The sequence below is a fragment of the Vombatus ursinus genome, unplaced genomic scaffold (genome assembly GCF_900497805.2).
Source record: "Vombatus ursinus unplaced genomic scaffold, bare-nosed wombat genome assembly UNPS02001287.1, whole genome shotgun sequence".
Classification (NCBI taxonomy): Eukaryota; Metazoa; Chordata; class Mammalia; order Diprotodontia; family Vombatidae; genus Vombatus; species Vombatus ursinus.
In genome coordinates, this window is record NW_020941065.1 from 7,038,554 (window position 1) to 7,058,015 (window position 19,462).

A 19,462-nucleotide genomic window follows, 5' to 3' on the forward strand; every position below is an offset into this window, starting at 1 on the left:
CCCGCCCCCGTGTGTTTTTTTTTCTTTTCCCCCTCTCACCCCACCCCCTCTCGGTTTTTCCCCTGCGGGGGCCCCCCCCCCCCCCCCCCCCCCCCCCCCGCCCAAGACAATTGCAACCTTTCCACCATCTACATAAACTGATGGGGCCAAAAGCATTCATCACCTGGTAGCCAATCATGAAGTGATGAGTTCTCAGAGCTTGGCCAGATGGGTCTGCAAAAGACGCACACACAGCTCATCACCCTGCCTGTAATCATCACCTTTCCCGTTTGGTAGGACTTGCCTGCCAAAGCTTGTGTTCTCTTGGCACTGTCTTTGAGGACCCAAGGTCACAGACTATCATGGGCATGTGGAGGTAAGAGCAAAAGACTGCAGCTGAGGTGCCATGAGGGCACCTATTGCAACACAAAAGTGGAATGCTATCCTGTCCTCATGAGCATCTTCATGTGAACTACTCATGCTTTGAGTGATTTGATAAGGGGATAACATGCTTATAGTTTGGATGAAGATATAATTTGAATGACTTTCAGGACAAAGGCTCAAAACTTCTGAGTTTGGGCTTTTTCTACTTAACTTGATTTTGAATTTGAATCATCTGCAAAAACAAACCCTAACAGCACCAAAGGAGATTTTTCAGCAGCTGAGACAATCACAAACTACACTCTTGGAGTATGATTTTGATAAGCATCACAACAAATATAGACTTAAAAATATCTGCCTAATTACTTGAACTTTAAATTGTGAAAATTAAAAAAAAAAATTTCCCGCTATGGTTGTGGAACAATGCTTAGAGCGCTGAGTTTTTCAAGGCGTTGGTTAGTTTTGCTGAATTGTTTTTATTTTCTATTTTTATTTTTTGTCATAACATGTAGCCCTCTGGGAGGTAGAAGGGAGAAAGATACAACTGGAAATACAGGTGATCTCAAAATGAAAGACAGTAACAAACAAAAAGTCTTCTCCATTCTAAGAAGATATCTAAGACACTTTTAGGAGGAAGAACACAGAAAGGAATTTCATGGAAAGAGCTTTTAATAAATGTCTTTGTAAAAATAGAAAACATTAATGGTTTTGATCTACAGCATTATAAGATGAAAATCAACAACTATGAATATTAACAGGCAATGAGAACTTGTATTCATGTGTGCTGAAACATTAAGCCAAATCTGATGTCACTTATCCCACAGATGACAAAAGTTTTTGAAGGCATATGGGTAAACAGTATAAAACAATTTATTGTAGTATACTTGGCCCCTATTAATGCTTATTAAGTTGTTTGGGATCCAGACACCTTCATTAAGGGTCCTCAACTGTCAGGTCCTATAGTTGATTCAATTGTCAGTAAGGAAGGGGAAAGCTTTTTCTGAGCCATTGATTTTTGTCTGTATAATGGAAAATAGTTTTAAACCTAAAACATGGTTTCTTGTCCTATAATCTTGGTCGGTAAAACAAATAGAAAACATGGCTAACTTTTGTGCATTGGATGTTGGGGATTTTCAATCACCTAAAAACACATCACATATGGAATCTCTTCTTTATCTTCTTTAGATCAATATTATATTGGAATGTTATAGAAATGATTGCTTCAGTAATTGCACATAGGAATACCAGAGCACTCTATTCTCTTACAAGTAACATTTTTGCTTCACATGATATGACCATTTAAAGCAGACAGAAATCACCTAAGGAAGAAAGTGAATAATCTTTTGACAAATTTTGATTTACACATTTCTATTCCTTTGGCCGATTATTGGCACTGCCATCTCTAATTCTTCCACTGACCACTTCCACATATTCACCAGACAGAAAAGAAGTCATAGCCTTAGAAATTATCATAGACTTTTCTCACTTTATTCTTCTTTAAAGCTGGATTTAATTCTGTAGAGAGTTTTGGAAAGACAGGTTTTATATAAAAGATGTTCCCACTAATTGTATCTTAACTGAATTATAGTAACTCACATATTAATTTTTTTTCCTTTTTGCTTTTTTTTCCCCCTCTCTCATCTCTTTTTAACAATTTGGTAGAAAGCTCTCCGTGAGTATGGAGGCTATGACTCACATGGAATCCTGAGTTTTCGGAAGCCATATAAGCAGTGCTCAGTGTCAGGTACGTGGTGGGTGCTTGTCCTATGCTTATCATCACCCTCAGAAAGGCATTATCAGTCACTTTTGTCACAAATTTCAATCAGCAGTCCCTCTATCAACCCCCTACATTCTGCTCACTGAAAAGGGTATAACATTCCTTCTTCCTATTATCCAAAACTCTCCATTACTAAACTCGGGCAACAAAAGTTCCAAAAAAGAATGCAATTAAACTCCTGGAACAGAGAAGAGAGTCAAAGAATTTTTGAAGTGAAATCAGATCACTATCTCCCTTTCCTCCCTCACCCCAAAATGCTTCCAAAGTCATTATTTTATAAGCTAATCTTTCCAAAAGGGAACCAGAATAATGGGGGCAAGGGTCAGGAAAACACCAAGACATTACTCAAAAGAGGTAGGAAACAATTGAAATAGCCCAAACAGTCAGAGCACACGTGCATTCCAAAGCAGCACTTAAAACAGAGTCAGGGCAGTATTAACATATCCCCAGCACAAAGCATAACAAGCCTGGTCATTAGCTTAATCTGAACATCCATCAAAGTTGGAGGCTGCTCCCCCGCCCCCATCCCCACCTCCTGGGGGCTCCCACATTGTTTGTCTCAGCACTTTTAACAGATACTCACCCACCTCCCACCAGGACATAAAGCGTCTGGTTTAAATAGGCTTGCTTATCTCCTTCCACAACGCAGGCTGGAATTCTGCCTACAGCTCAAGCCCGGGTAGCTCTCACAAGGAGAAATCTCATTGGAAAGTGCTGCTAGTTCAGCAGCCCGATGCCTCTAATTTGGAAAGTCAAAGGGAATGAAAATATCTTTAGTCCACAAGAGTTAGAAGGTCAAGATTCTAAACATAGTCAAGTCCATTTAAACCCAGTTGGTTAAAGCCTGACACCTTTTAATCTGCATATCTGAAAGGAGCTAGTTCATGTTTCTATAGCTTTTGGTTCCTTATAATAATCCCTGAAGGTAGGGCAAATGATAACCTTTCCACTTGACAGATCATTCAATCACTCAATTAGCCAGCAGCATTCAGTACCAATAAAGGTCAAATATAGTGCTAGGTGCTGGAGATACAAAGACATAGATAACTGAGTTTAAAACAAACACAAACAAACAAGCAAAACAGAGCAAACAAGACAGTTCCAACTCAAAGCTTGAGTTTATTTTTAGCTTTATTTGGAAAATTTGGGAGCCCTCTATGTCCTTCCTTGTTCAGGTGAAGCCTCAAGGTCAAGGATAAATTTTACAGACTTCTCACAAAATTCCAAGGCACTCATCCAAGCTGGAGAGAGAGCCATAGGAAGACTGAGTACCATCTCAGTAGTTATCGAAGCAGACTATTTCTAAAACAATAAAAGCATGCTAATTGGCCATTAAGTTCCTATAGTTAGTTTCTCCATTGTGTTGGAAAAAAAAATTCAGTCTCCCTCCTAGCCTGCTCCAATCACACAAGAACAGTGTCCGAATCTTTTGAAATATTCTGATAACCATCAATATAATTGACTTCCTTGATAATCCTATGTATTTATTCTGAGGAGGGGATAACCAGGTGGCCAAGGAAGTCCATGACACACAAACACAAATGAAAAATCCCTGGTTTTCAATATAGGTGGCATCTTTTCCTGGTCCCCAGCAACCTGTTTAGAAATATCGATTCTGGACATGCTTGTATCCCCAACCTTCTGCCCCTGTCTACTTGATATGGCTGTCACTACCTTTCCCCAGTATCAAAAGCCCTCAAGATGCAGACCTTGCTGTCATGTTCTCTTCTTGGTGGCATTTCTTTAGAAAATCCCCAGTTCTACCACTGATACCCTAGCTTTGGCCTCATCCCTCCATCCCATCATGCATTCTGTGGGTTCATACACCTCTCCCTTAAATGATCATACCATCTTTATTTTCTATTCTGTTAGAGGCGGTCTGGACTGTGCAAGGGACTTGGAGCTACCTCAGATGTTTAAGAGCTATGACACTGGGCAAGTCACTTAACTTCCCTCAGCCTGAGTTCTTTTCATCTGAAAAATGGCACCTTCATTCCTCAGGGTGGTAATGAGAATCGAATGAGATGCCAAAAAGAAAGAGTTTAGAAAACCTTAAAAGGCTAGGTAACAGTTAGCCTCTATTTAAGTCCTGGAGTTCTAGGGCCCATTTGCAAGCCACCACCTTTCAGGTACAACCTCCTCACCCTCCTCCAGTCTGGCTCCTTTATCTCAGCCATCTTGGCCAAAGCATCCCCCAAAATTCATACTCTAAATACTGTCTTCCTCCAAGGCTCCCAGACCACAGAATAATGGCTAGCATTTTTATTGTGCTTTAAGATTTGTAAAGCTTTTTCCATACATAATCTCATTAGAGACACCACAACCCCAGGAGGTAGGTGCTATTATTATGCCCATTTTGTAGAAGAGAATACAGAGGCTAAGAGGTTAAGAGACTGTTAGCCCAGGTTATTGGCAAACTAATACCTAAGGTGGGATTTGAACTTTGTTCCTCTGAGTCTGACTTTTTATCACCTAAGCCTGCAGCCTCGAGGCCACATGTGGCCCTCTAGGTCCTCAAGTTTGGCCCTTTGACTGAATACAAACTTCACAGAATAAATTCAAGGATTTGTCCCCCTTCCCCCCCAGCCATCTAGCTGTCCCACTCTCAGTACCCTCTGGGAGAGCCTTCACCTCAGACCTCTACAATTATCTCCTCCAAGAACTCCTCCAAAACTCCAAGTCTTTATTCCACCCAAGAGCAGTCATCAGCTTAGACTCAACTATCACAGATCCTCTCTGGAGGGACACTTCAGAGTCTACTTTCCTTGCCTCTCTCTGAGGTCTCATCTCCAGGGATCTCCTTGTCACAGTCTCTCCCTGAAATCCCTTAACTCATCCCCCTGTCCCATCTCCTCTCTGGAATCCCCTCACATCAGACACTGCAGTTCTCTGAGGAGCTCTGACATCAGCCCTACTGTCAGATCTCCTCCACTCAGAAGCTGCATCACACAGTGATCCTCTGGGTAAATCACCTCTGACCTCCTGCCTGAGCCCCCTTTCTGGGGTTCCCTTTCCCAAAAAGCTGGCACTGCTATTTTCTATGGGGCATTTCGACCTCAGCCACCATGGTCTCAGTCCCTCCTTTAGTTTCCCTTGACTAAGAGCCATCATCACAGTCCTTTCCTGTGGCCCTGTCACCTTGGAGCCTGCCATCATGGAGGCCCATCTGTCCCTTCAGCCCCACTGCCTCAAGCTGGCTTCTGAAATCTCCTCTGATCAGATCAGCAGTCCCAGTCCCCATGGGGTGCTCTCTCACATCAAACCCTGCCTTTGCAATTGCTCTCTGGTATGGCCTGGCCATAGATTAAACCCTCAAAGCCCCTCTCATTCATCTCTGACAGATGGATTCCTCTTTGGGTGTCCCTCTATTGAGATTCACCATCAGACCCCTTCTGAAGTTTCTCACCTTCACCTCCCCTCATCTCAGTCTCTCCAGTCCCTCAAGTAGTCACAGAGCCTTTCTGGGATCTTCAATCCTTCACACTTGCTCTCGAACCCTTCTCTCTCTCTCTCTCTCTCTCTCTCTCTCTCTCTCTCTCTCTCTCTCTCTTGTTTTTTGGTGAGGCAATTGGATTTAAGTGACTTGCCCAGAGTCACACAGCTAGCAAGTGGTATGTGTCTGAGGCTGGATTTGAACTCAGGTTCTCCTGACTCCAGGGCTGGTGCTCTATCCCCTGCGCCACCTAGCTGCACCTCTCTCTTTCTCTCTCTCTCTCTCTGTCTCCTCCTTCTTAAAGAGGTCCCTTTTACTCAGACCTTATGGTCACAATTCAGCTTAGGCATTCTGAGGTCAGGCCTACAGTCAAAGTCCCTCTCTAGAATTTTTCCTCCTCATTATCTGGTATAGTCTCTCCCTGGGGTGGTCTTAACCTCACATTCACAATCAGTCTCTCTTCACTACCTTCTTCCTTAGTTTCAATATCATGGGAGGTGGGAAGGGAATGAAGACTGCTTCTTCTAATCTCCACTCTCCCGCTATTCCCCACGCCTTTTAAGCCCCACAGTTCCAGGCCCCCAGGTGGCTTGTCTTCCCGGAGACCCGATATTTGGGACTTTCTCTTCTACTTTTTTGACTCTCTGGAGTCTCCCATCAAACCCAACTTCTTTCTGGGGGACCTTTCCCTCCCAGCCCTAAGTGCCACATGGATCTCTTCCTGAAGATTTCCCCCTTGCATATCCCCAGAGGCGGAACATATTCTCCCCTCTTTCCACTTGAGTAACCCCCTCTCTGGTGTGCTAGGATTGCTAGCACAGTCCCTCTCTGTGGTCCCTTTCACTCAGACTTCCTGACTCTCAGTTCTTCTCTGGGGTCTCTTCCCCTTAGATCTCCCGTTTTATACCTCTTTACGTTCTGATGCCCTCAAATCACCTGCCACCAGTCCTTAGGGGCTTCTTTCCCTCAGATTCCACATTCAGTCCCCCTTGAGGACCTCTTTCCTTCAATCCTCTGGTCAGAGCCTCTCTATGAAATCTCAATCCCTCAATCAACTTCCTATCCCACCCGAGACCCTGGATGGACTCTTGTTTCGTCCCCACACTGCTTACCTCTGTCCCATCATTCTAATAGAAACAGCCAATCTTGCTGGGGCCCTGCTTCAGACTCGTCTCAGCCCCTCCCGGAGGGCTCTTGCTCTCAGGCATCCTATCACATTTTTCTTTCTAGGGTATAATCCCTGATTGTTTGCTTTTATAGTTCCTAGGGGATCTCCTCTTCTTAAAGCCTCTCACAGGTCCAGGGTATTTCCAGAATATCCCCTCAGGCACACTTTTACTGCCCCGGCGTGGGTGTGGGTGAGGAATCTGCCCCATGGAAACTTCTTTCAGGGTTTCCTCACCCAGATTCCCTTCTCACAGGCCCTGTAGGGAGTCTTGTACTCTCAGATCCCCTATTGCCATCCCTTTCCTGCTATTCCTGTCCCTGGGTTAGGGTGGGCTGGGGTGTCTAGGTTTATCCCAGTTTATAGAAACTCAGCCCCTAGAGGGGAGGGAGTGGTATAGCCTGTTAACACATAGCTCTCTAGGTGGTTTCAAGACTGTTAACAGCCTTTCGGAGAGTCTCTCCCTTTCACAACCCCTGGGGGCTGGGGGGGAGGGGCAGGTGCTGGGGCTCGAAGATGGGGGAGGAATTCTCCTATGATCTTTGCCTTTCTGGGAGTTTTGTCCCCTTGGTCACTTCTCACAGATCTCTGCCTGTCTTAGCCCTTCCCAGAGTTCTCAGCCTGTCCCAGCTTCATCTGGGAGTCTCCACTGTCCCAATCACTCCGGTCAGGTTTCTTCCCCCGGGTCTTTCACTGCCCTTGCTCCTTTCTATGGTTTCCTGCAACTGTCCTTCTTGGGAGGTCTTTTTGTCTGGGTCTTCTGTCCCTGTCTCTTGAGGGTCTATCACTATCACATCCTTCTGTGGGGGTCTCAGTCATCCCAGACCCTCTGGGGAGGCCCAGCCAGTTACAGACCTTCTTAGAGTTTTTTTCTGGTCAGGAATCTTCTGCTGTCATAGCCCATCTTGGAGGTCTCAGCCTATCCCAGCCTTACTCAGGGGTCTCATCACTTGGTCTCTGGTCCCTACTCCCTAGGGAGGAGGTCCGTGGTTGTCACAGACTCTCTTAGGGTCTTCTCCTGTCATGGTTTCTTAAGGTGTCTGCCAGCCCCAGGATCTCTTGGGGGGGGTACCATCCTGCCCCAGCCCCTCTGGGTGGGGGGGGGTCTTTCACAGTTTAGGTTCCTCTTACGGTCCCCTCTCAGAGGCCTCAAGTTGTCACAGACACTATCAAGAGTCTCCTCCTCTCCTAGTGTCTCTTAGGGCCTCAACCTATCCCCGTCCCTCTCCTGGGACCCTTCATTGTCACAGCCCTAGCTTCGGACCTCAGACTGTCACAGCCCGTAATCAAAAGTCTCCTTCAGTCACAGCCTCTTTTGGGGGTCTCTTGCCATCCCTGACTCTCTCAGGAATCTCTCAAAGTTCCTGTCCCTCTCTGGGACCCCTCATGTCACAGTCCTCTCTCGGGGGGTCTCCATCTGTCAGCCCCTATCCAGAATCTCCTGTCATCAGCCCCTTGGGGGTCTCTGGCTGTCCCTGCCCCTCTCGGGGGTTTCCGACTGTCACAGTCACTTCTCGGGGGTCTCTGGCTGTCCCTGCCCCTCTCGGGGGTCTCCGACTGTCACAGCCCCTCTCCTGGGTCCCCAGCGGTCCCCGTGCCCACGGGGGTCTCATCCCTTTAGCCTCTAGACCCGCCCCCTCGGGGGTCCCCGCCCCGCCCGCCCCCAGGTCCCGCCCCTGTCCCGCCCCAGTCTGGGCTCCTCCGCTCCCTCTCACCTGGTGCAGGGCTGCCCGCCGGGCTAGGTTCTGGGTCCTGGGTCTACGGCTAGGTCCAGAGCTGGCCGGTCGCTCCTGCTCCGCCGTCGCTGTCGCCGCCCGGTGCCTGGTGCCCGCTCCCTCCTCCTCCTCCTCCTCTTTCCCTCCTCCCGCCGCCGCTGCTGCTGTCCGAGGTGCGGCTCCTGCCAGGCGCGGCCAATCGCACCCGAGAGCACCGAGCCCCCGCCGCGCCCCGCCCCCGCCGCCGCCGCGGACACTCCCCCACCACGCCTGGGGCCGGCCGATCGGACGGCGCTCCGCTCGCCTCCCCTGCGCGCTCAAGGTCCAAGAGCAGGCTTCTCGATCAGCCGGTGCTCCATTCGTCCGGCCTAGTCTCGGCGGAGCAGTCGATGGAAGGCCGCAGGCGATGCCCTGGGGGTGGAGCTGGCAACCAGGCCCCTCCCCTCTCTCCCCAAAGGTGCGGCTCTGCGCCCACGCTTCTGCTGGGGTCAAAGGTCACTGAGCTCCTCTCCCGTCTCCCCCCCCCACACCCGTCCGAGGTCATGACCTGGGCTGGGCGGCCCCTGGGGGCCGCGGCCCTGCTTTTTGGAGGGCATCGGTCGGGGCTGCCTTGGTCGGGGCTGCCTTCCCCGGGCAGCTGCCCCCGAAGCCAGCCCGCCCAGGACACCCTGTGCTGGAAGGGGGCAGGCAAGAGGCGCTTTGAGATCCTACATCTCCGTGGTCTGCAGGGGACTTCCCAGGGCTTCCTGGACGCGAGCCCCTTAAGACCCTGGGAGGTAAGTAGGTGCAGGTATTAATTAGCAGCCTCCCATTTAACTGGGGGCTGGAGAGACCCCCGGAGCGGAGTGCAGCTAGAGGTGGATAAAGGCGTGGGGGCTGGACTCAGAGCAACGTCGTTGCAGCTCCATAAACCTCGTGCAGATAATGGATCTGACGCAGGGCGGGTTTTCTCCCCCCTCTCTTCCCCTCTCCTCTCTTTTCCTCTCCTCTCTCCTCTCCACTCCTCTCTCTTCTCCCATTTTTTCTCCTATACACGTATTCTCATTGCACCCTGGTCACCAGAGCTCACCAAGCTTGCATTTCCTAGCATCAGCCATTGTCAAGTTTTGGGTTTTGAACCTGTGTCATCAACCACAGGGAGGGAGGCATGGTGGGAAAGAAACACTCTGTAACTAGTAAGAGACCTTTGGCAAAATTGTATTCAATTTCCAAATAAACAATGTTATAACAATATTCAAGTTTTCCAGTTATGTTGTAACCAAGTTTTTTTTTTTCCTAGAGTTGTTTGTAATCGAAAGTGCTCTCTCCCTATCCACCCCTCTTTCCTCCTTTCCGCCATTCCCCTTCTTTTTGTTCCTCTTTTCCTTTCTCTTCTTTCCTCCCACCCCCAGGGTCCTCTCCCTTCCTTTTGAGAAAGTTCTACTTTTGACAACCCCAGGAACCCGGTCTTGAGCCAAGCCATACTATGCTGCATTCTGGGTTGACCTTTCATTCCTGTAGAGCTGATCCATCCTTTCCATTGCCAAGATATTAGGTGTGCTTTTAAGAAGGTTGCCTTTCAGTCGTGACCCTTCTTTATAGGTCAAAGAATAGCGGTCTCTCAACCTCAACTTGTAACACTGCAGCGATCTTGGACACTCTAAAGTACTGAGATGGAAACATTATTCATCTGTTTCAGCACAAATTCCAACCTATGTACAAACCTTGACAAATATGCTTTTATGAAAGTCTTTGCCATTAATGAGATTTTCCCACGGCAGTCTGAACAGTAAGAGTGTTTGTTTTAGGCTTTTTCTTTTTTCTTTTTTGAATGCCATATACTTTTCAAGTTTGGAGTTTAGTAAACTATGTATAGGCATTTCACACATTTTGTAACTACTTTAAAACCTTATTCTCTTCCTCTTCAAATCAAAATTTGTATTTGGGGCTATGTAAGTGTCCTAGATAGGTACCAATGGTAGCCAAACTTCCATTGAAATCGGCTTCTTAAAAGAGGGCAGGTAACTTGTGCTAGCAGAGTTGTTGAGAATAGGAAGAAGAGGGATTTCAGTGATTTCCTGAGATAGTACATCAAGATAGTGTGGAGCATGGATTTTGGGAAATGCCATTTTTGGGGGTGGGGGTGAGTTGTTCATAATAAAATGAAAGCAGATGATGAGGAATTTAGGTGCAAATAGAACAGACAGACAGACAGACACACACACACTCTCTCTCTCTCTCTCTCTCTCTCTCTCTCTCTCTCTCTTTTCCTGAAGTCCATAGTCAATTTTGGATCTTGAGTTAAAAAATAGAGAAGTGGGGGATGAACCCTGAGATTAACATTGGTTCAGCATCATTGTTAGAATTTGAGAAATTCCTGGAAAAACCCTGTAACATTAGAATATAAGTTAAGATCCACCCCATTCTGGACAAGATAATACTTGAGTATCTTTTCTGGGCAGACAAACCCCTGGTGAGACTATCAGAAAGGACTGGGGTTTAAATTGGAACAAGGCATGGAACGGCAACCTCAGAACAAAGAGAAATAGAGGAAAAGGCCTTATGGGTTAGCCTGGATTAGTTGTGGGGAACCTGTGGTCTCCAGGACACATATGGCCCTCTAGGTCCTCAGGTGGAGCCTATATCCCCTTAGTTTTACAGAACAAATTCTTTTACTAAGGGGATTTGTTCTGTGAATTTTGAATTCAGGCAAAGGGCTGAACTTGAGGATTTAGAGGGCCATGTGTAGCCTCAAGGCCACAGGTTCCCCACCCCTGGTCTGTATAGAGTCATGGTTGGGAATTCAGAACCCCTGGGTTCTACCTCTGACTTTACTAATTACTTTGTTTCATTTTTCCCTCTCAATAAAGTCAAACTTTTTAAAGTAAAGTTGGTGCAGACATTCAGGAGATATGTTCATGGTAAATTGTGTGTCATTTTGTTCCAGTTTTGCCGTGACCTTGGGCTAAGCCACTTAGCTTTTCTCAAGGCAGCAGTTTCTTTATCTGTCCTATGAAAGATTTGGTCTGGATTATCTGAGGCCCCCTTCCAGGCCACTTAATAAAAGAATTAGCAAATATTTGCTTCAGCCAGCTCTGCATTAGGTCATAAGTAAAATAAGCAATCAGGATGAATCCATGTGCAAATTTAAGCTTTTAGGTATACCCTACTTTCTAAGGAAAATGCTCACATTCGTTTGTTCTAACAAGTGTAACAAGGTCTTATCGGTAACCCTGATTGGCAGGGATCAGTTAGTAGTATGGTTAAACTATAGATGGGGGCAAAACTGCTTTTGTTTGTTGCTTAGTTGTGTCTGACTCTCTGTGACCCCTATTTGGGGTTTTCTTGGCAAAGATACTGGAGTGGTTTGCCGTTTCCTTCTCCAGCTCATTTTACGGGTGAGGAAACTGAGGCAAACAGGGTGAAATGACTTGCTCTGGGTCACACAGTGTCTAGACCATATTTGAACTCAGAAAGATGATTCTTTGACTCTAGGCATGGTGCTCTATTCACCGAGTCACCTTACCCCCTCCCCCCCTTTTTTTTGTTACTGGCAGAAATGGGCTGGGAAACATTCCTCCCTAGCCTTTTGCCCCTCTCCCCCTCTTTACCCTCTGCTAACCTGAAGATGGGAGGGTTTTGGATATTTGAATTGGGTTGTTAATAAAGCCCTGATATTTATTTATCTATTGCTTGCCCTTTATTGAATTTCTGATATTCAAAGTAGTAAATGGGAAGTAAAGACTTTTGATTTTCTTTTTCTGACTCTGTGACTAAGAATCAAGGGCTGGGTGGGGCCACAAAACATGGAATGCCAGAGCTGGGAGGGCCCAGGAGGACCCAGGCCTACAGTGCTTTGAAGTGAGAGTTGGACAACTTGGGTGGGAACCGAGGCTCTGCCACTTAAAATCTCTAACTCTGGGCCAATCAATCAAGTCAAGAAGCATTGATTAAGCTGTTATGTGCCTGGCACCGTGTTAAGTGCTAGGAATACAAAGACAGCCCCCATCCCCCAAAAAAGTCCCTATTCTTAAGGAGTTTACAATCTAATGGAGCCTCTTCTGGGCTTCCGTTTTCTCTTTCAAAAGAGGGGGTTGAAATGGATGTAAAATGGAGACAATAAGTCTGGGAGTATCTGCCTCACCAGTTTCTTGTAAGGCTACCAAGAGATAAAGTCAGTCAAATACATTGTAAACTTTCATGTGGTACATAAATGTCAGTTATTCTCTCCCTTAGCACCTACCTCAGCCTCTTAGATCCCCTGGTCTTCTGTGAAGGTCACAAACGACAACTCCTTCAAGAGGTCTTTCCTGATTGGGCATCTTCCTCTTCCAATAATAATCATAATGATAATAGTGACAATAATAATAGATAGCACTTATATAGTGCTCACTATGAGGGCTGCACTTTACAATTATCTCCTCATTCTCACGAGGGGGGGGTAGGTGGGAAGGGAGGTGCTATTGTTATCCCCACATTTTACAGATGAGGAAACTGAGTCAGGTAGTGACTTCCTCAGGGTCATTCAGCTAGTGTTTGAAGTTATATTTGAACTCAGGTCTTCCTGCCTCCCTGCCTGGTGCTCTATTCACTGTGCCCAGCAGCTTGGTATTTGTTCTTCGAGAAGCTTCTTTGTTGTCTTTCACGGTATTTACACCCTCTGCTCTCTATTTACTTTGCTGTGAACTTGACTATCCCCTCTCCCCCCATAGAATGGCACCTTCTGGAGGGCAGGGGATTGATTGTTTCACTTGTGTGCTTGTCTTCCTCAGTACCTGGCACACAGAAGGCGTTTAATACTTGAGCTATCCAAGGTCCCTTCCAGCTCTCCATAGACTTTAGACCTGGAAAAGATCTTAGACCCGCATGGGTCTAACCTGGGGTTCTTAACCTGGACTCCTCGGTTCCCCCCAGTTCTATTCTATGATTACATCAGTGATTGCATTTATCTACTTTAGCGCTTGGAGGTTTGCAAAAAGCAGTTGGCCGCATCTCTTTGGAACCTCACCGCAGCCCCTAGAGAAGGGTGCTACGGGAAATAGTGTGCCCATTTTACAGATGGAGAAAGAGGTGTCTGGACCGGAGGTTTTCGGAGCTGCCACTCCCGAACCGCCCAGCACTCCCTGAGACTCGCCAGGGCTAGCGTCCTGGAGTCCATTTCCCCTTCCCTCCCCTCCCCCGGATTCCCGCCTGTAAGCATTCGAGCCCTGGGGGCGGGGTGGGAGCGGAGGCCGAGGCCGAGGCCGTGATCGTGACCATGATTTGCAGCAAGGGCTCCGGCGCCGCCTCGCGGCCACTTGGGGAGGAGAGTCCTGTAGCTCAAAGGAGGGAGGGGCTTGGAGGGGCGGGGAGCAGGCGGAGGAGCGGGGTCCTGACAGCTCCGCGGGGCAGCGCTCGCTTCGCCTGCTTATGCATATTCATGAGCCCCCACCCCCGAGGCTGCGGGAGCGGTCCGAGCGGACGCGGCGAGCTGGGAGCGAGAGGCGTCATGAACTCAGGTGAGGAGCCGGGGCTTCTGGCTGGCCAGAGGCCGCTTTTCTATGTTGGGTGGGGCGGGGCTGCGAGCCGGCGGGATCAGGCGCGAGCCGGGCAGCCCGTGACCCGGAAGCAGCCGCGCGAAGCCCCCGTTGCCGAGCGCGAGCGCCGGGGGCGGAGCTTGAAGGCGGCGGCGGCGGCGCCTGAAGAAGAAGAAGAGGAGGAGGAGGTGGAGACGGCGACGGCGGAGGAGGCCGAGGCCGAGGCCGAAGCGGCCGCTCCCTGAGCTCCCTCCGCTCCCCTGAACCTGAGGCCGACACCACCCACAGCCTCCGGCCCGGGCGGCGGCGTTATGAGCGCGGCCGGGCTGCTGGCCCCGGCCCCCGCCGGAGCGCCACCCGCCCCGGAGTATTACCCAGAGGAGGAGGAGGAGCTGGAGAGCGCCGAGGACGACGAGCGGAGCTGCAGGGGCCGCGAGTCCGACGAAGGTGCCGCCCCCCGGGCTGGGGGAGGGGAGCAAGGGAGCGAGAGAGCGCCGCAGAGAAGGCCGGGCGTCCAGCCTCGGCGCCTTTGTCCGCTCTGGGCCCCGCGCCTGCAATGCGCACTCCTGGCCGTGGGCTGAGGTCGGGCCTTCTCAGGGTGGGGGCGGGGGGGGGGGGGGGGGGGGTGGAGCAGCCTTGTCAAAACATTTTATTTCTGATATGGTGAAGGTCAAAAGGTTCCGTCTAAGTCATAGCTCTTTTGGGGGTGGGGAGCTCCTCAAATTTTAATCCTGGGACCGAAAAATTGGAGAACCGCGGGATGGAAAGAGCCGAGAAGGGACCTCAGAACATGTCCCAACCCCCTCTTTTTACAGCTGAGGAAACCGAGACCCATCCTTTCCACGGGGCCGTCTAGAATCTCTAGTTTTTGCCCAATCGGGTCCATCCACAGGCTTCTATTTAAATGCGCACTTTTTGCCTGGCTGGCTCTAGGGCCTAGTCTTAGGAATCCTGATAAAAGCAAAACAAATACTGCCTGCCCTCGGGGAGCTTACCTTCTAACGGGGGAAGACATTACACAAAATGATGGTGGGAGGGGAGGGTGGTGTGAGCTCCGGGCGTTGTCCTTTCCTGTGCCCTTCCCCCGCCGGCTGCTGGCGTCGTCCTTCTAATACCCATCGGAGGGAAGTATTTACTTTGTATACATTGTATGTAACACATTTGTTTACGTCGGTAGAATCGGTCCTCCGCAATCGTTTATTAAAGCCCTACTGTGTGCCAGGTGGTAAGGAATGTGTTAAGAGTGTAAGCTTCTTGAGCACAAAGGCTTTAATGTCATTGCTGTAAAAATAGTTTTAAAAACCACAGGAAACATTTAAATATGAAAAATAAACAAGTTACGTGGCGCAGTGGATAAAACGCTGGGCCTGGAGTGAGGAAAAACTGAATTCAGATTCGTCATTAGACATTTCTTAGCTTGGGACCCTGGGCAAGTTATTTAACTCTGTTCTCCTCATTTTCTTCCATCTGTAAAATGACCTGGAGAAGGAAATTGCAGACCACTCCAGGATCTTTGTCAAGAAAACCCTGAATGGGGTCGCGAAGGATAAGATTGAAAATGACTGAACAAAATTAAAAGATGAGTACAATGATAGCATCTACCTCCCAGGGTTGTTGTGAGGACCAAATGAGATAATATTTGCGAAGTGCCTCGCACATAGTAAGTGTTATGTAAATGCTAGCTGTTGTTATTGTTATTATTTGATGTATGGGGGAGGCACCAATATCCAAGCCTCTGGGGGTGGGTGGAGTAGGGTGGATCTGGATTGTAGTGGTGGCTTACTCTGATTGTCTGACCTTTGGCTGGTCACCCTCTCTGAACCTTAAGGCACCTCTTTTAAGACTAAGTTGTAGGAGCAATCTGTGTGGCATGCTATGTGTGAGCCTGTTATGGGGGCCCCTGCCCTGTAGGAGCTCACAGTTTAAGGGGTTGAGGCAGAAGACCTGCTGCAGTTGTGCATTCGTTTCCATTAATGAAGGAGGTATCACCCGAAGGAGTACTCTGCAACAGATCCTTTCCAAAATTCCCAAAATCCCTAGAACCTTGCCTGGTGGCAAGATGTCTAATAAATACTTATCGAATAAATAAATTGACTTTTAATACTTGAAGGGCTTTTACTTGGAAGGGTGATTAGATTTTTTTTCTACTAGGGGCATAGTGGATAGAGTAAGGGTGGGGAATCTTCTGCCTGGAGGCCACATGTGACCCTCTAGGTCCTCAAGTGTGGCCTGGGCCTAGAGGGTCACATGTGGCCTCCAGGCAGAAGATTCCCCACCCCTGAGAGCAAAGGACTTGAAGTCAAGACCTGAGTTTGAATTCTGTCTCTGACACTCAGTGGATATGTGACGCTGCGTAAGTCACTCAGCCTCTGCCTGCGTCACTATCCTCTTTTGTAAAATGGAGATAGTAATAGCAAATCCCTTGAACTGTTATTATTTGGCTCAAATGAGATAATGTATGTAAAGTGCTTTGCAAATCTTAAAGCTTTACCTTTTTATTTTAAACCTTAGCTTTGAAGCACTATGTACAAACTAGCTGTTATTGGCAGCAAAAGACAGAAACCTGAAGCCCTGAAGCAGTGGGTTGACGCTGCAGAGAGGCAAATTTGGCTTTTCCATAAGAAGCTCCTAATGACTGGAGATCTCCCAGGAGTAGAATGACTTCTTATATTATAGCCTCCAGAATCTGGAACATTGGCAGTCTTCTAGAAGGGTCTTTGGTGTCTCTTTGTTGGTTATGACATAGAGAGAATTTTTATTCATATTTGGTATTCTCTGAGGCTCTTTCTAATTCTGAGATGCCTTGATTTAGAACCTGGGGGAAGGGACCTTAGCAATCATAGGATCATGGAGACTAGAGCTGTAATACTGTAATGGCTGGCACTTAGCAGCCTCAGAGATTATCAACCCAACTCCCTCATTTTACAGATGAGGAAATTGAAGCTCAGGTTAAGTGACTTGCATAAGATCACACAGCTAGGAAACGGCAGAACTGGAAATTGAACTGAGAACGCTTTGATTTCAAATTCAATTGAAACATTTTAGTATGTCTTAGTACTAGTAAGACATACACATTGGACTTCTTGCTTGCTGGTTTTTGTTACCATCTCTGTCTCTTCTCTCACCTCGATTGCAGGGTGGCTGAGCCATCTCTGAATTAGAGTTCAGGGACACTTGCTACTATACCCTAGACTTAGAGCTAAAACAAACCTTTGTGGCCGTTTAGTCTTTGTTGTTCAGTCATTTCAGTCACATCCATCTCTTTGTGACCCGTTTGGGGATTTTCTTGGCAAAGGTACTGGAGTGGTTTGCCATTTACTTCTCTAGCTCATTGTACAGTTGAGGAAACTGAGGCAAGCAGGGTTAAGTGACTTGCCCTGGGTCCATAGCTACTAAGTGTCAGAGGTCAGATTTGAAATCAGGAAGATGAGTCTTCCTGACTCCAGGCCTGGCGCTCTGTGCACTATAGTGCCCCCTAGCTACCTCTATCCTTGCCTTAGGAGCGTATATTCTGATAGGAGAGAATGCATAAAGGGGAATGGAGCCTGGGAGGGTTTCTGAGGAGAGATCATAGATTTAGACCTGGAAGGGACCCTAACAACCTTATTTTACAGATGAGGAAACTGAGGCCTAGAGGTGAAATGACTTGCCAAGGTGCCAGGTAGTAGTAGAGTGGAATTTGAGTTCATTTCCTAGAATTCCAAGTTGCACTGCTCTTTCCAGTGCACCACTGCCTCTTAGTGAGGAAGTTACTAGCATGATGAGAGCTCACCGGAAGGTATGTTTGTCATGTCCTTTCCAGGAATGGATTGTCAATTTGATTAGTGTTCCCCCAACAAGAGGTGGGACCTGGTGAGGGTATGGTAGGGAGACAACTGGGTTCAGGTATGGGGCCAGCTAGATATGATCAGAGATGCATGGTGGGCACCATGGGGGGAAGATGGCCAGATCTCAGCATGGCTGTGGTGGGAAAGGGGGAAACTTACCCACGGGCTGAGAGGTAGCCAGTAGTAGCACAATTGGGATTTGAACCTAAGCCTTCTGAGTCCAAATCCAGGACTCTCTGTCCTCAACTATATGGACTCATTTGAATAACATTTCAATAGTAATTTATAGTATACTGCAATTAAAATTACTATTTGGAGTAAGTCCAAACTTGCTTACCCCTGTTTTATATATGGGGACATAGAAACTAAGGATGTGGTAGAGATTATTGGTATAATGGAGGAAGACCCTGCCCTGAGTTCTATGGGTAGATTCTTTTGCTCTTTACTGCTGTTGTGTTCTTGGGCAAGTCAGTATACTTTTAAGGGCTTCATTTTTCTGAGTTGTAAAATGAAGATGCTGTCCTAGCTGCTTTCTAAGTCTCCCTGCGTCTCTAAATCCTATGATTGTCATTTACTCAAAGGTTGTCTGAGGTGGATTCTTTGAGGGCCTGGCCTAGCTGAATTTTGTAGTTGAATCTCATGGGCCTAGCACCTTGATGGCACTTAGGTGCTTAACAAATGCTTGTTGATTGGTCTGTGAACTCTCCAAGTCCATCACCTCTGCTGTTATTTTTGAAATTCTACCCCTCTGTAGTTGGGCTCACCTCCTCCCATCATTTTTCATGATCGAGTTCTCCCATAATGCATTTTACCCACATTACTCTTAGATACATGTGGCCAATTTTGTATCAGTTATTATTTGGGCATATCTTGTCTCCTCTGACTAGATGGTGAGTGTGGATCTTGTCTATTTTTAGATAATTATTGTTAATTGAAATGAAACCTAACAGTGAAACCTAGAGGAAGAATGGGTCGGTCAGTCAGTCAACAAGTATTTCATTAATCTCCTGTTATGTGCCAGGCGCTGTGCTAATATCTAGCAATACAAAGAACCAACCCCCCCCCCCAAAAAAAAAAGAACCAGAAACCCAAGCAAACAAAACAAACAAAAATAGTCCCTGCTCTTTGGGACTTCACTTTAAATGGGGGTTTTGTAGACAACAAAGAAGATATATAATCAGAGGAAGGCCCTGAGATAAAGAATGGCTAAGAGAGCTTCTGCCTTGCAGAAGGTAGAGATGAGGAGGGAAGGAGTTCTTGGCATAGAGGATAGCTAGTGACAGTGCTTGGAGTCAGGACATGGAGTGCTGAGTGTGAGGATCTGCATGGACTCCTGTGTTGCTGGATGGTAGAGTAGATAGAGGAGAGTAAGATGTCAGAAGAGTGGGAAGTCTAGAGGTAAAGAGGTTGGGAGTGGTGGAGGAAGATGCTAGGAGGGTGCAGAAAGGGGGAAGGGAACAGGATTCATCAAGGCAGGGGCAAGTTCTAGAGGTTCTGGGTTGAGGTGTAGAGCAGTGCTAGGTAGCACTTGGGGGTGAAGAGTGCACTAGGCCAAATGAATGGAATTTAACTGGGTGTAGGAGAGGGCTGCAGAGGACTACTGAGCCTTGGCTGCTGGGCTAAAAGAGATTCACAAGGAGAGTGTGTGTGTGTGTGTGTGTGTGTGTGTGTGTGTGTGTGTGTGTGTGTG

The 19,462-nt window shown here is 47.6% G+C and overlaps 2 protein-coding genes across 6 annotated transcripts in view; one reads left to right on the forward strand and one right to left on the reverse strand.

Moving 5' to 3' along the window:
* TAOK3 (TAO kinase 3) overlaps positions 1 to 8,549 on the reverse strand; it is a 240,464-nt gene extending 231,915 nt beyond the window's left edge. Inside the window, exons 1-2 of one of the 4 annotated variants that reach the window (XM_027863638.1) lie at positions 8,451 to 8,549; positions 2,725 to 2,876 (exon numbers count right to left, since the gene is read on the reverse strand). The gene's annotated coding sequence lies outside the window, so the exon portion shown is untranslated. Of the gene's footprint in view, positions 1 to 2,720; positions 2,877 to 8,450 lie in introns of all 4 variants that reach the window. The other 3 variants (XM_027863620.1, XM_027863643.1, XM_027863661.1) reach the window with 3 other exon arrangements.
* A 583-nt stretch (positions 8,550 to 9,132) lies between these two features.
* The window catches only part of SUDS3 (SDS3 homolog, SIN3A corepressor complex component), a 47,863-nt gene continuing 37,533 nt past the window's right edge, over positions 9,133 to 19,462 (forward strand). The window contains exon 1 of one of the 2 annotated variants that reach the window (XM_027862739.1): positions 9,133 to 9,226. Coding sequence is in view for 1 of the 2 variants with exons in the window: in XM_027862732.1 (XP_027718533.1) it covers positions 14,257 to 14,392 (136 nt within the window). In the remaining variant the exon portion in view is untranslated. Of the gene's footprint in view, positions 9,227 to 14,241; positions 14,393 to 19,462 lie in introns of those variants that run through there. The other variant, XM_027862732.1, reaches the window with a different exon arrangement.